General features: G+C 45.4%; 1 protein-coding gene across 2 annotated transcripts in view; it reads right to left on the bottom strand.

Annotated features, from left to right (window-relative positions):
• Positions 1-14,557, bottom strand: part of MEGF11 (multiple EGF like domains 11) — a 356,197-nt gene that overhangs the window by 46,190 nt on the left and 295,450 nt on the right. For both annotated transcript variants that reach the window (XM_037833634.1, XM_037833633.1), the window contains exons 11-13: positions 9,023-9,143; positions 7,960-8,123; positions 6,744-6,846 (exon numbers count right to left, since the gene is read on the bottom strand). In XM_037833634.1, coding sequence (XP_037689562.1) covers positions 6,744-6,846; positions 7,960-8,123; positions 9,023-9,143 — 388 coding nt within the window. The remainder of the gene's footprint in view (positions 1-6,743; positions 6,847-7,959; positions 8,124-9,022; positions 9,144-14,557) is intronic.

Raw genomic sequence — 14,557 nt, 5'->3', positions numbered from 1 at the left:
GGAACATAACACAGGGGCAAATCTTTATGTCCTCAGATTAGAAAATGGGTTCTTAGATGCATGAATAACAAAAGAAAATTTAAAACTTTTGTGTACCAAAGGATATTATCAAGAAAGTGAAAAGACAAGCTACAGAATAGGAGAAAATAGTTTCAAACCATGTTATCAGATAAGGGTTTAATATACAGAATATATAAAGAACTTCTACAACACAACAACAAAAAGCCAAACAACCCAATGAAAAGTGAGCAAAGAACCTAAATAAACATTTCTCCATAGAAGATATACAAGTGGCCAATAAGCACATGAAAAGATACACAACATTTCCCATTACCTCTTCACACCATGAGGATGGCTAGTATTAAAAGAAAAAAAAGGAAAATAGGTATTGGAGAAGATATGGAGAAATTGGAACTCTGGTGCATTGTTGGTGGGAATGTAAAATGGTGTAGCCATTGTAGAAAGCAATATGGCGGTTCTTCAAAAAATTAAATATAGAATCACTATATGACTCGACAATCCCACTTCTAGGCATATACCCAAAGAGAGTGAAAACAGGATCACAAACAGGTACTTGTACACCAATGCTTATAGCAGCATTATTCACAATAGCCAAAAGCTGGAAATAACCCAAATACCCCTCAATAAATGAATGGATAAACATAATGTGGTACACATTTCACACAAAGGAATATTATTCATCCTCAAGAAAAAATGAAGTTATGAGACAGCTGCACCATGAAATAAGCAAGGCACATGAGGACAAAAATTATATATCACTTAAAAGAGATGACCAGAAATAGCAAATCTGCAGAGCGAGAAAGCAGGGTAGAGGTTACCAGGGGGAGGAAGGGGGAGTGTTTGTTTATAAAACTTAAAACAATTATGCTGAGTGAAATAAGCCAAACACAAAAGGACAAATATTGCATGACTAACATTTCTACAAATACTTAGTATAAACAAAAATACATTGAAGGTTATCAGGGGCTGGGAGGGAGAGAAAAAAAAGCAGCAGCAGCAGCCTGTGGCTTAGTGATGGGAAAAGAGTTGCATGAGCAACATGCCAGAGGCTGAGAAGTCAGAGACAGATTTCTTGGGAAGGGATGGGTGGGAACACAGGGAAGGACTCACTATGTGGGAGGCAGGCTCTGGAGTGTACTCAATTCTTGTCCCCATCCCTCCTTGGTCCCCTTCTGCATGACAAACTTCAGGACATCAATCGCACCTTTGAAATGTCATTGGGATCATGTTTGGGGAAATTAGCTTTAGAACAGAGAGGCCTTGCTGAAAGATTATCCTTCAAAACAGAATTTTTAATAACATTACCAGTGTCATTAAAATCTTATCGGCTCACCTGATATTAAGGCAAAAAAAAAAAAAAAAACTTAAAATAGACTTCCATTTGGCCCCAGCTAGAGTCTAGAGTGCCCATGACCAAGGTGAAGCCTTGTTCTGTACCTGAGGGGCAGGAGCCAGACCAGGGAAGGGGAAGCTGGGTCGAAGATGCTAAAAGGAAGCAATGTCCCTGGCCTCTGGCACCTCAGAAACTTTGTGGTTGTGGAGAACAGAGGCTGCATAGCAACCTAGTGTGAATTATTTATCTGAGAACCCACATTGCCAGAAATAGCTCTTTTCCCTTCTCTTTGCCGTCCAGCACCTTGGGACTGGCTAGCAACATATAATTATGAAGCACTTCCTATATTAATGATTTACATTTACTGAGGACTTACTATGTGCCAGCACCGTTAGAATTTTACAGGTATTTACTCATTGCAACTTCCAAATGACCCTGTAGTTGTGAGGATTATAATTTTCTGCATTTATGGATGGAGAACTGAGGCCCTGGGAGGTTAGGGGACTTGCCTAAGGTCACCATCAGGCGGTTTGCCTCCACTTCCCATGCTCTTGTCCACTGTGCTATTCATATCTCTGTGCAGCAGGTGGGGGACACAGTGGTGGGCAAGGCAGATGTGGTCCCTGCTTTCATGGAGCTGAGGGTCAAGTTGGGGAGGCAACTATTAAACAAAGAGTCACTCACTAACAATTGCAGTAAATGCTACAAAAGGAAAACCAAAGGGTCTTATGAGAATTAATAAAAGGGGGTTCTTACTTCTCATGGAATCTTGGCTGAGAGTGCAGTGTGGGGTGTAGCAGAGTGAAAGTCTTCCCAGAGGAAACAACATTTAAGTTGAAATCTGATGGATGAAAAGGAATTGATCAGGTGAAGAGAAGGGGAAAGAGTGATCTGGGTAGAGGGAATGGCATGTGCAGAGGCCTGGAGTCAGGAATTCAGTTGGGTCCCCAAAGAACTAAACTTTGGTCCTGTTGGCTGGAGTGTAGTGAATGATAAAGAGAGGGGCAAGAGGGGGAACCTAAGATGGAGGTTAGGTAAGACAGGGCAAAAAAACACCTCCATGAAAAATACTAGATAAAAACCAGAAAGTGACCCAGAACACCACTGCCAGCGATATACCAGCCAGACAAGGTCTGCTAAATCCACAGGAACGTTCATTTGGTGAAACCAGGAGCCTGCATTCTGAAACGAGTGAGTGAGTCAGCTGAAAGTCCCGCAGCCGTGCTGCGGTGTGGGGAAACGGTGGGCTGCTGTTTGGAGACGGACTAGTTCTTTAAAAAAAAAGCCCGGGAGTGGCTGCAGATACGATGGGGATCCGCGCAGTGAAGCACAGCAGGAGCAGGCTGGGCTAACACCTCGGTGCCTGGCATGGAGGATACCCCTTCCCACACCCGCTGCTGATTGTCTCGAGACCAGAGGAGCAGAGGGGAGCCAAAAAGGAGAAAAAAAACCACATTCCTTGCAGCCATCTCCCCAGCGGGTGGGGGACGGTCCTGCTCGGGGCCAGACCCACAGCCCAGAGCTGTGCCAAGAAACCCAGTGTGACGGGGAATCTTTCCCGCAGCACTACACACAAGCCACAATATCGGCTGTGGACAGTGGCCTTTAATACACCCACGGCTGATTGTCCCGGAGCTGGGAGGGCGAAGCTGGGTGAAAAGGGGGAAGTTAACGCGTCCCATTCAATCACCTTTGAAGCAGGCTGGGAGCGCCCCTACATGGCCCAGCGACCCAGGGCTTCCCTGGCGGGCTGGTGCACACTAGTGACGTGGCACAGCCCTCCCTCAGCAGAGGTCCTGGAAGAACACAGCTGGGAAGGGGGAGCCACTCGGAAATCCCAGGGAACCTACGCCAATACCAAGGACTTGTGGGCCAGCGGCAGAGAACAGCTTTAAATCTCCGGGAACACCTGGGAGGTTTGATTATTAAAGCTGCCCTGCCTGCCTAACCACCCAGACATACACCCCACATTCAGGGCGGACAGCATCAGCAGCACACCCAAACTTGGTGTACCAATTGGACCCCACAAGAATCAGACCCCCACACACCACAAAGACAAAGTTGGGGAGAACTGACTTGAGGGGAATAGGTGACTCACGGATGCCATCTGCTGGTTAGTTAGAGAAAGTGTACGCCACCAAGCTGCAGTTCTGTCAAATTAGGGATCAAGTAAAGCAAATGCCAAGAGGCCAAAAACAACAGAAAATCTTAAAGCATATGATAAAACCAGACGATATGGAGAACCCAAACCCAAACACCCAAATCAAAAGTTCAGAAGACACACAGTACTTGGCACAATTAATCAAACAATTACAGACAGGCAACAAGAGCATGGCTCAGGATATAAAGGACATGAAGAAGAGCATGACACAGGATATAAAAGACATAAAGAAGACCCTAGAAGAGCATAAAGAAGAAATTTCAAGAGTAAATAAAAAAATAGAAGATCTTATGGAAATTAAAGAAACTGTAGGCCAAATTAAAAAGACTCTGGATACTCATAATACAAGATTAGAGGAAGCTGAACAACAACTCAGCCTCCTCGAGGACCACAGAACAGAAAATGAAAGAACAAAAGAAAGAATGGGGTAAAAATAAAAAAAATCAAAATAGATCCCAGGGATATGATACATAAAATAAAACATCCAAATGTAAGACTCATTGGTGTCTCAGAAGGGGAAGAGAAGGGTAAAGGTCTAGAAAGACTATTCAAAGAAATTGTTGGGGAAAACTTTCCAAACCTTCTACACAATGTAAGTACACAAAGCATAAATGCCCAGCAAACTCCAAATAGAATAAATCCAAATAAACCCACTCCAAGACATATTCTGATCAGACTCTCAAATACTGAAGAGAAGGAGCAAGTTCTGAAAGCAGCAAGAGAAAAGTACTTCACCACATACAAAGGAAACAACATAAGACTAAGTAGTGACTACTCAGTAGCCACCATGAAGGCGAGAAGGCAGTGGCATGATATATTTAAAATTCTGAATGAGAAAAATTTCCAACCAAGAATATGTTATCCAGCAAAACTCTCCTTCAAATTTGAGGGAGAGCTTAAATTTTTCACAAACAAATGCTGAGAGATTTTGCTAATAAAAGACCTGCCCTACTTCAGATACTAAAGGGAGCCCTACCAACAGAGAAACAAAGAAAGGAGAGAGAGATTCAGAAAATTTTAACAGACATATATAGAATATTACATCCCAGGTCACCGGGACACACATTCTTCTCTAGTGATCACGGATCTTTCTCCAGAATGGACCGTATGCTGGGGCATAAAAACAAGCCTCAATAAATAAAAAAAGAAAAAATGAATTTGTTCAAAGCACATTCTCTGACCACAATGGAATACAAATAGAAGTCAATAACCATCAGAGACTTGGAGAATTCACAAACACCTAGACGATAAAAATGAGGGGGAGATAAAAACATTCCCGGATAATCAAAAGCTGAGGGACTTCATCACCAGTAATCAGTCCTATAAGAAATGCTAAAGGGAGTTGAGCAGGCTGAAAGGAAGGGACACTAAACAACTGACTGAAATTACATGAAGAAATAACGATTTCTAGTAAAGATCACATGGTAAATATAAATACCAATACTACTGCATATTTGATTTATAACTCCACTATTTACTTCTTACAGGATATAAAATACATAAACTGTAATGATAAATCAGTGGTTTTGGACTCAATGTAAAATATGTAATTTTTGACAAGAACTACATAAAGGTGGGGGAATGATGGAGTATAGAAACATAGTTTATGTGTCCTATTGAAGTTAAGTTGGTATCAAAGAAAAACAAGATTGTTATAGATTTAAGATGTTAAATTTAAGCCCCACGGTAAACACAAAGAAAGTATCAGAGAATATGACCATAGAGATGAAAAGTAGAGTAGGGGTTCCGAGAAGTGGGGAAAGGGGCAATGGGGAGTTAAGAAATGAGAGTAGGGTTTCTATTTGGGGTGAAGAGAAACTTCTAGTAATGGATGGTGGGAAGGTGATGGCATTGCAACATTCTAAATGTGATTAATCCCACTAATGGAAGGCTAGGGAGGGGGTGGAATGGGAAGATTTAGGCTATATATATCTTTCCACAATTAAAAAAAAAAAAAAGTCTAAATAGATGACAATTAAATGCCAAGGATGATCCTGGATGGGATCTGAGGATGGAGGAGAGGAGGCTCAAAGGGACACAGATGGGACATACACACACACACACACACACACACACAAAAGGAAATAAAGAATGTAAGCTTTGTATCAATGTTGAATTTCTTGAACTTCTTAGCTGCGCTTAATGGGATTGCATAAAAGAATGTTCTTGTCCATGGGAAAGGTATATGTGAATTATATTGTTTGTTCAAAGATATGCGCAACTTGCTCACATATGTTCAGAGGACAGAGCAATAGATGATGGATGATAGATAGGGAGGGAGGGAGAGAGGGAGGGAAAGAAAGAAATGGTGGTGTGACAGGATGTTAAAGGTGGTGGATTGGGGTATCGGGGGAGGGGGGTCGGGGTATGCTGGAGTTCTATGTATGGGGTTTGTACTGTTTTTGCAACTCTTCCTGTAAGATTGAATTTATTTCAAAATAAAATCTATTAAATTAAAAAAAATAAAATTAAAATATAAAACAAAACAAAACAAAACAAAATAAAATGAGAGGGGCAAGAGAGAGATGGAGGAGTTGGGCAGGACCAGATCATCTGGGGCCCTGGGCCGTGATAAGGATTTGGCATTTTATATAAGTGCCATGGAAAGCCTTTGAGGGATTCTGAGTAGGATCTGACATGACCAGTTGTGGGTTTTGAAAAGTTTGCTTTCTACCATGTACAGAATGGATGTAGCTGTGCAGGGTGGAGGCCTGGAGACCAATGAGGAGGCCAAGGCAGGGCCAAATGGGAAACGGTGCTTGGGCCAAATGGGAAACGGTGCTTGGTGCATCAGGATGGTGGCAGTGCAGATGGAGAAAAGTGGGTGGAGTCTCCATGTATTTAGGAGGTAGGCTAGACAGGACAGATGTGAGGCATCAGGATTCTGAGCCAGGGCTGAAGGAGCAACTACCTTGGCACCAAATCCCCCCTTATTCTCGGCAAACACAAACTGAGTTCGTACACTTCCACCACACGCCAGCCTCTGTGCGATTCTTCCCCAGTCCCTAGAATAGGGCCTGCGCATAATAGGTGCTCAAGAAATATTTGTTTAATTGAATTGAAAGGAAGGAGGAACTGAGGCCTAGGGGAGATAAAGGGAAAGGTACATACTTAGGGAGCAGGAAGAAGAGTCAGTGAAGGAGGAAGAGAAAGAGCAGTCAAGAGAGGTAGGAGAATACCAAGAACCCATTTCACAGAGATCTGGGGGTGCAGAGCAGAGGGGGTTACCTGTCCAGCCAGCCAGGCAGCAGCAGTGGCCTGTGACGGGATGGCAGCCATCGGCGTGGCTGCAATCACAGTGCTCACTGCAGTTCAGCCCAAACGTGCCATCCTATGGAGTGAAGGGGGAGAGAGAAATGATCAGACCTGGACCCTCAGAAGTTCAAATACTTCTGCTGGATCTTGGGGCCAAAACTGAGCTACAGCCCCACAGGGATACAGAGAGACTAGGGCTGAGGTGGAGTGGGGGCAGTTTTTGGATGAGGCCAATCCAAAAATGCTTTGGCTGCGTTAACAGGAGTATGGGATTTGCAGGGAGGGAAGTGATAGTCCTGTCCAACTTCTTGACAGTCAAGCTCAAAGGGCTGTAATGACCATCAACCAAAATTGCATAATTATGCAATTATGATTGTAAATCATAACACATCACTCACATGTGAAGAATGACCATGATTTTTGTTGTTGTTGCTACTGGCAAAGAAGGTGGGTGATCAATATTTGCTGGGTGCTCATTAGATATCAAGAGCCTTAAATATATTATTTCTCTTAATCCTCATAACTCTAGGAGATGGCTCCATTATATTCCCACTTTAAAGGTGAGAAACAGGATCAGAGAGGTGAAGTAACATGCCCAAGGTAAGACAGTTAGGATGTGGCAAAGCCAGGATTTGAACCCAGGACTATAGCACGTCAAAGTCCATGCTCATTCACCTATACTACATCAACTAGTTTAACTTATTTGTTTCTTAGATTTAAGATCCAGCAATTAAGTCTGGGTGGTTACTGATAGAGGGTGGTTGGTTTAGTTCCACCACAGCCTGATCATAAATTATAGACTGTTAGAACTAGAAGGAAGCTTAGACATTGTCTAACAAGGAATGGCAACTCGGATGGATTATAAGGCTGTTCTGTAGCACTGTGTTAAAAGGATTCTGAAGCTGTATTTGAGCTCAGGTAGAAGCGCCAGAGTCAATTAATGACGTTTACCAAGAGCAGTGAAGGGAAAGTGATGCCGTATCTGCCAAGTATTTGCCATTTCACAGATGAGAAGGCTGACGTCCAAAGAGGAAAGTGACCTCAGAGTGGTTAGAGTTAGGGCTGGGACTTAAATTCAAGTGTCTCACCACCCAGTCCAGACAAAATAGCTATAGGCAGGGAGGCTGGGCCCACCTTGTCCCTCCCCACTTCTGCTATTGCCTGCTCACTCCCCACCGTTGGCACTCACCGGGCAGGGCAGTTCACAGGTGTCTCCCAGCCAGCCGGGACTGCAGGAGCAAGAGCCATCTGTGGGGCTGCAGGCCGCCCCATTGGCACAGGTGCAGCTCTCATTGCACTTCAGGCCCCATGTCCCACTGTGACATGGCAGGGTGCAGTCAAGGCCCTGCCACCCTGAAGGAACAGAAAGAGGTGCCTGTCACCTCTCCATCTAGGCTCAGCACAGCTTTCTGTCCTCTCTCCCAAGCTTTGTACGTGGCATCCCACCCAAGCCACTGTTTCCCAGACCCCTGGGTGATAATCCATAGTCCACCAAGAGTAAGTGGCTTGGGTTATAAGAGGAGGGCCTAGAATCCAAGTCTCCTGCATCTAAGTTCTCACTGTTTTTGCTGCAGGCAGATGATCCCATCTGGGACTGGGAACCAGTTAATGGGGGAGCACTATCTGCCCAATGTGCATACAGGCAGCTTATCTCAGGGTCCTTTGTTTGCAGGACAGGCTGATTTCACATCCTGAGGCTGGTCATTTGTCTGTTTGCCCTCAGATCCATTCTCCCCATCCCCTGCTCTGTTCTGTGTCACAGGGGGCTCACCCCTGCTGGGCTGTATATCAGCTGCCTCCCAGATGTGTTATATGGCCAGAATCTAGCCGGCAAGAGCAGGACAGAAGCCAGATATCCCTCTTGGGCAGGACCAAGGTAACTGTGTCTCCTCTGTGCTCCAGCATCCCCACGCAGCCCCTCTGTCGATCATCCCAGGTCCCTCCAGGTTCTGGGCACTCTAGGAGTGGTAGCAGTTTCTCCCACAGTTACAACTCTCTGGGTTGCTTACCTTCCCTTATGGGCTCCTTCAGCAGTTCAAAGACCATAGTAATTAATCCCCCATATTAAATTCCTGCTATTGAGGTCCCTGGCCTGGGTTCTGTTTCCTTGACTGGACCTCAACTAACATAGGTTCCCTGATTCTGCCATGTGAGGGGGTGGAGCAGAATCATCCCAGACCCCTCAGCTGGCAGACCACCTGGGCAGTGTACACATATGTGGGGGGATGGGGTTAGAAAAGAGGGCACTTTACCTTCTTTGCAGGTGCAGGAACCATCTACCGGGGAACAGGTGCCACCATTGCTACAGCTACAAACAGATGAACAATTGGGGCCGTAGGTCCCTGCTGCACAAGGAATTGCACAGACCTCTCCCTGGAAGGGGAGAGAGTGAACTCTGGGTCAGAGGTTTTCCCATGCTGGGTGGCTGCGGTAGGCAAAATAATGTCCCTCCAAAGATGTCTACATCCTAATCCCTGGAATCAATGACTGTGCTACCTTATGTGGCAAAAGGGACTTTGCAAATGAGATTAAGAACTTTGAGATGTCTAGATTATTCTGGATTTATTTGCATGGGCCTAGTCTAATCACACGAGTCCTTAAAAATGGAAAATGATGAAAGCAGATAAGTCAGAGAGATACAACATGAGAAGGACTCCCCCTGCTGGTGCTGACCTTGAAGATGGAGGAAAGGAGCCACAACCCAAGGTATGCAGTGGCCTCTAGAAACTGAAAGAGCCTTCATCTTACAGCCAGCAAGCAAATGGGGACATCGGCCCTACAACTGCAGGGAACTGAATTCTAACAAGAACCTGAATGAATAGAAAACCGATTTTCCCATAAAGCCTCCAGAAAGGAACATAGCCTGCCGGCTCCTTGACTTTAGTCCAGTGAGACCCATACCAGACATCTGACCTACAAAACTGTAAGGTAACAAATTTGTGTTATTTTAAGCAACTAAGTTTGTGGTAACTTGCTACAGAAACAATAGAAAATGAATGCAGTGACCCTCACCAGGTTGGGGTGGTGGGGGTGGGCCTTTTGGGGGTGGGGGGCAGTTCAGGCCTCCAGACCACAGCTCCACAGTGGGCAAAACCCCCAGGGAACTTGACCCCAGAGCCTGCATTAGGTCATAGGAGCAAAGAACTTGACTTTTTGCCCCCAATCTTATTTGATGCTCATAAACAACCCCACAACACAGACAATAATGTCCCATCCCCATTTACCTGAACATCAGAGAAGCTAAATAATAGTAATAAGTAATAATAATAATAGTAATAAGTAAATAATAGTAATAGCTAATGCTTATTAAGTGCCTTCTCAATACCATGCATCCTGCAGTCATCATCTCCTTCAATCCTCACAACACTCAGGAGACAAAAACTATTGCCTGGACATTATTCCCACTGAATAGATAAGAAAACTGAGGCATAAAGAAATTAGGTGACTCGCCTAAGGTCACAGAGCTAAAAGTAGTTGATCTCTATTTAAACCCAGGCTGGCTGCTTAACTACTGTGTTACCCGGAGTCATAAACTGGCTTCCCTGAAAAGCATTCTCCGAGATGGAGATTAGCAAACTCTTGAAAATAACCCCTACTAAGGGCAAGGGAAGCAGGAATGGTCGGAGGGAGAAGCTCGACTAAGTGCAGTTACAACAAAGGACTCAATTGATTTCCCAGGGAGTTGTCCCACCTGGGGGAAAGGGAGGGTGGGCCTTTATGCCCCGCACCAATCATGGGGTGTCCACTGCCCCCAGGAAGGGGCATGACTTCAGGTGAGGGCAATTTCTGCAGAGGGCCTGGGCTGGGAACCACCGACCTTGCTGCAGCTGGAGGAATGAGTGCCTCTGTCCTGCAGGGTGAGGGTGGGGGCCACACTACAGTGTCCACTACAACAGGCCTCCCTGGGGGTGGCTGTCAGCTCCAGGAAGGAGTAGAGAGTGGGGGCAAATCACTAGGGCAGGGATATCAAGGAGGGAAGCTTCAGAGGCCTTGAGGGGCAGGAGCATTCAGTTAATCAGAGAAGAGTGGTGTAGACAAGGATACAGAGGAGTATGAGAGCTGGGAATTTTCTAGGGGTAGCTGAAGGGAGGGGATGTGTAGAACGGGATGAGGGAGAGATTTAAAAGGGGGGTTGGGAATCTTGATTGCCAAGTAAGGGAGTTCAGGCTTTCTTCCCTGAGTCCCCAGGATATCCACTTAGGAATCCCCACTTCCCTGCTCAGGAATCCACTTTGGGGCTATCTACTCTGGTGCGTGTGGTCACCAGATGCTAAATTCCCTCCCTCTCCTCTTAGGGAGCAGCTGGTCTGCAGTGCTTCCCACCAGCTTCTCAGGTCTTAGATCTCAGCTTACTGTGGGGATCATGGTACAGAGAGGAGCCAGGGCCAGGAGACCAGAGCTTGTCTGAGCCCCACTAGCTGTGTGACAACGGACAGGCTGCCACCACTCTGAGCCTCAGTTCCAGCACCTGTAAAATGACGAGCGTGGAGTAGAACTGCTCACCTCTCATCTTGAAGGGTCCCAAGCAGCTGGCCTCTCCATTTCGGCCATGGTGAGACCTGAGGGTGTGGGCCCTTGGCAAAAGTGAGGCTCCTCTCCAGCCCTTTTCAGATTCTCTGGTGCCTGTGCAGGCCAGTCAGGAAGGAGGGGCAGTGTGGGGCCTTTCACAAGGAGGCCCCATGGTTCCCACACTTTCCCCTGCAAGTCCCTGCAGGCCGTGACCAGCTGGAGTCTGTCAGCTTCCCCATTAACCCCCAAACCCTAATTTCTCCAAGACTATAAATAACCCATAAGAATGTACTTAAGCTGGGAGGGCCTTGGCCCCAGTGCAAATCATGGCACAGTTATGCTTTTCTCTGCATGGGTTTGCTTTGAGAAGGCCGCATCTTTCTCCTGGGGTCCTTATTAGTGTCCCCAACCTTGGATCCCTGGGAGGCTGTTGGGTTGCTGACTGGGCTCAGAAAGGACTCCCCACCCTGGCTCTGCTCCAGGGGGGGCAAGATGCAGAGCATTCAGCTTGAAATATCAGCTCCCCAGAGCGCAGTGTGCACATTCGCTGTTTCCTCCCAGTGAAGCCCATGCAGAGAAATGGACTCTCAGTTTGGGCTTCAAAATAGCCAGGGAGGCTGCTGGGCTGGGAGAATTTTCTGCTTCCAGAGAAGGAAATGGAACCTCAGAGAGGGGCAGTGACTTGCACTAGTCGGCAACAGGAGCAAAGCAGAAAGAACCAGACCTCCCTTCCAGGAAGTCAGCAGAGCAGAGTGGAAAGAGGACAGACTCTGGTATCATCCTGCTTCCACCACTTACTATGTGACCTTCAGTAAATTACTAAACCTCTCTGTGCCTCAGTTCCCACATTCACAAAATGGAAACAACAACATCCCTCATAGGATTGTTAAGAGGATTAAATGAGTTATTATAAGACACTCAGAGCAGAGCCTGGCAGGTAGAAAGCACTATAAAAGCTTTTTATACTTTTTTTTACTGTAAGCAAACAGTGTAACCAAGAAGTGAGGATTTAACAAATGATTAGGATTACTGAATCATAGTTTTTTTGTTTATTTGTTTGTTTTAAACTTTCTAGTTTAGAATAGCCAAAGGGAAATACTTAAAATTTCTGACTTGTAATCTTGATCTCTGATAATGCTGCCTTGATCTCTGAAAATGATTGTATAATCATATAGCCTTTATCTTGTGATTGTAAAAGCCTTGTGACTGACCCATACTTGTACCCCCTTATCCTGCTTTTCAACTTTAGAGTCTTATGATCACTAATGTTTATGAATGAAGGGCCTTAAGTCAGCCCAGAACTAATCCACCCCAATTCTAAAACTATTGCTAAAAGGAGCGGCATCTAACCAAAATTGACCTGACAGGAGCAGTAGCTTAAACTTTAACCTCTAAGTGATCTATACCTTATTATAATACTAAAAATCATGCCCATCATCATATTAAAGACACCATTTTCTTACATATGTTCTGTGTCTAAGCATGTAATCAGTCTGTGCATGCTCAATAATGAGATCATCTCTAACCTCATCAAATCAAACTACTGTATTCATTATCCTAAAACCTACCCAGTTCAGAGAGAGAGATTTTTAGACCACAGGCCAATTGATCTGCTTTGCACCTAGCAATAAACTCTTTCTCTCTTTGAAGCCCTGGTGTCTCAGGATTTAGTCATTTGAGTAATTGGGCAGAGAACCCCCTACCCCCACCCCCACTCCTGCTTTTAATCCGTATCAATGGCATCTCTTATGAAAAGAACCCACAAAAAATCCTTTAAGGTTTAAGCAGAAAGCAGCTCTGGGGGAGGGCTCCATCTCCCACTCAATCAGCAAATTCTAGGCCCAGTGCAGGAAAGGGGGTTTCTTACAGGGAACGGTAAATCATGGTTCCACGCCCCTAGGCTTGCCATCCTGCCACCTCCCCCAGGCTGGCTCCTGGGATCCCCTCACAGCTGAAACCGGCTGGAACTTTTACCACCACATGCCAAGGGCACAGTTGGGGGAAATGAATTACCACTACTGAGTGGCTTCTGAGTGCCAGGCATGTTCCAAACATCTTCCACATGTCAGCCCCTAAACAGCAAAAACTGGGAAGCAGCTTCTAAAGTGCACAGTAATCCTGACCTAAAGGAATATAAGGTTGACACAACTAATGTCAAACAGCCCCCCACCATCCCCACCCCCATACCTCACTGTCCTGATGTCCAGGGCTGTCTGAACACCTATTAGGGTCAATTTCCTCAACAAGCCCAGATGCTTGCTCTCTCTCTTTTTTAAACTAACAGTCAAACCTTTTGTTCAAATTCCCCAGCTTTTGGCCTCTGATCTGAGGGTCAGTCCTGGTCCATAGTCAGCTGGCTGATCTCTGGTGATTGAGGTTCACAGGCCATTCTCTCACCATATGCCTCCTCGATTTGGTGGGACCACGAACAGGCTTTAACGAGATGGTCTTTGTGGTGTCTGAGTCTACATGGGTCAGCATCTATGTCTACACATATAGTGTGCACACCTGTGTGTCGCCACATGTGTGTGTCTCCAGATCTATGTCTTTATCCTTCTGTGTGGGTTTAGGTATAAATTTGTAACTCCTTCTTCATTCTTCCCCAGCCCCCAGGCCTCCCCTGGTGGAATTAAGTGCACACACAGCAACACCCCCCTCCATTTCCACCCCCTCACACTGGGGGTCTCGCAGTCCATGTCTGCCCCCACCCCTGGGCTGCCAGCTCTAAAGAGAGGGATCTAATTTTATTCAGGGCTAGATTCTCAAGGCTCAGGACCCTGCTGGGACATAATGGGCCCTCCATAAATGTTTAATTGAAATGAGATGTTTGGTCAGAACCAGAAGCCCTGGGCACATTCTGATACTAAGCAAAAGTAGGGGTTCTCTGCCTTATGGACATAGCCAATCTATGACACCAGGGTTTCAAAGAGAGAGTTGATTGCTATGCAGGAAGCAGGAGTTTGGATGGCCTCTCAGCCTAAAAATCTGTCTGAAGATTTTAGGGATTTTATGGATTCAAACAAGGGAAGGTGGAGTGATTACTATCACAGTAACAGATATAGACAAGAGCTGGGATTAGGCTAGAATAACCATCACACTAGTAAGTATAAATAAGGGCTGGGACCAGTTCAACGAGTTTCAGTAATTTCAGACATTAACCTCTGGCTATTCTACAGTATACTAGAAAGTAAAAAAGCATCTATATAATGATTCAGAAATCATAATCATTTGTTAATTCTTAACTCCATATGCTTTCTCTCTCAAGCCAGGCAATTCAA

The sequence above is a fragment of the Choloepus didactylus genome, chromosome 4, assembly GCF_015220235.1.
Source record: "Choloepus didactylus isolate mChoDid1 chromosome 4, mChoDid1.pri, whole genome shotgun sequence".
NCBI lineage: Eukaryota > Metazoa > Chordata > Mammalia > Pilosa > Megalonychidae > Choloepus > Choloepus didactylus.
Note: the sequence above shows the minus strand (reverse complement) of the source record. Positions and strands in the feature narration are given on the sequence as shown.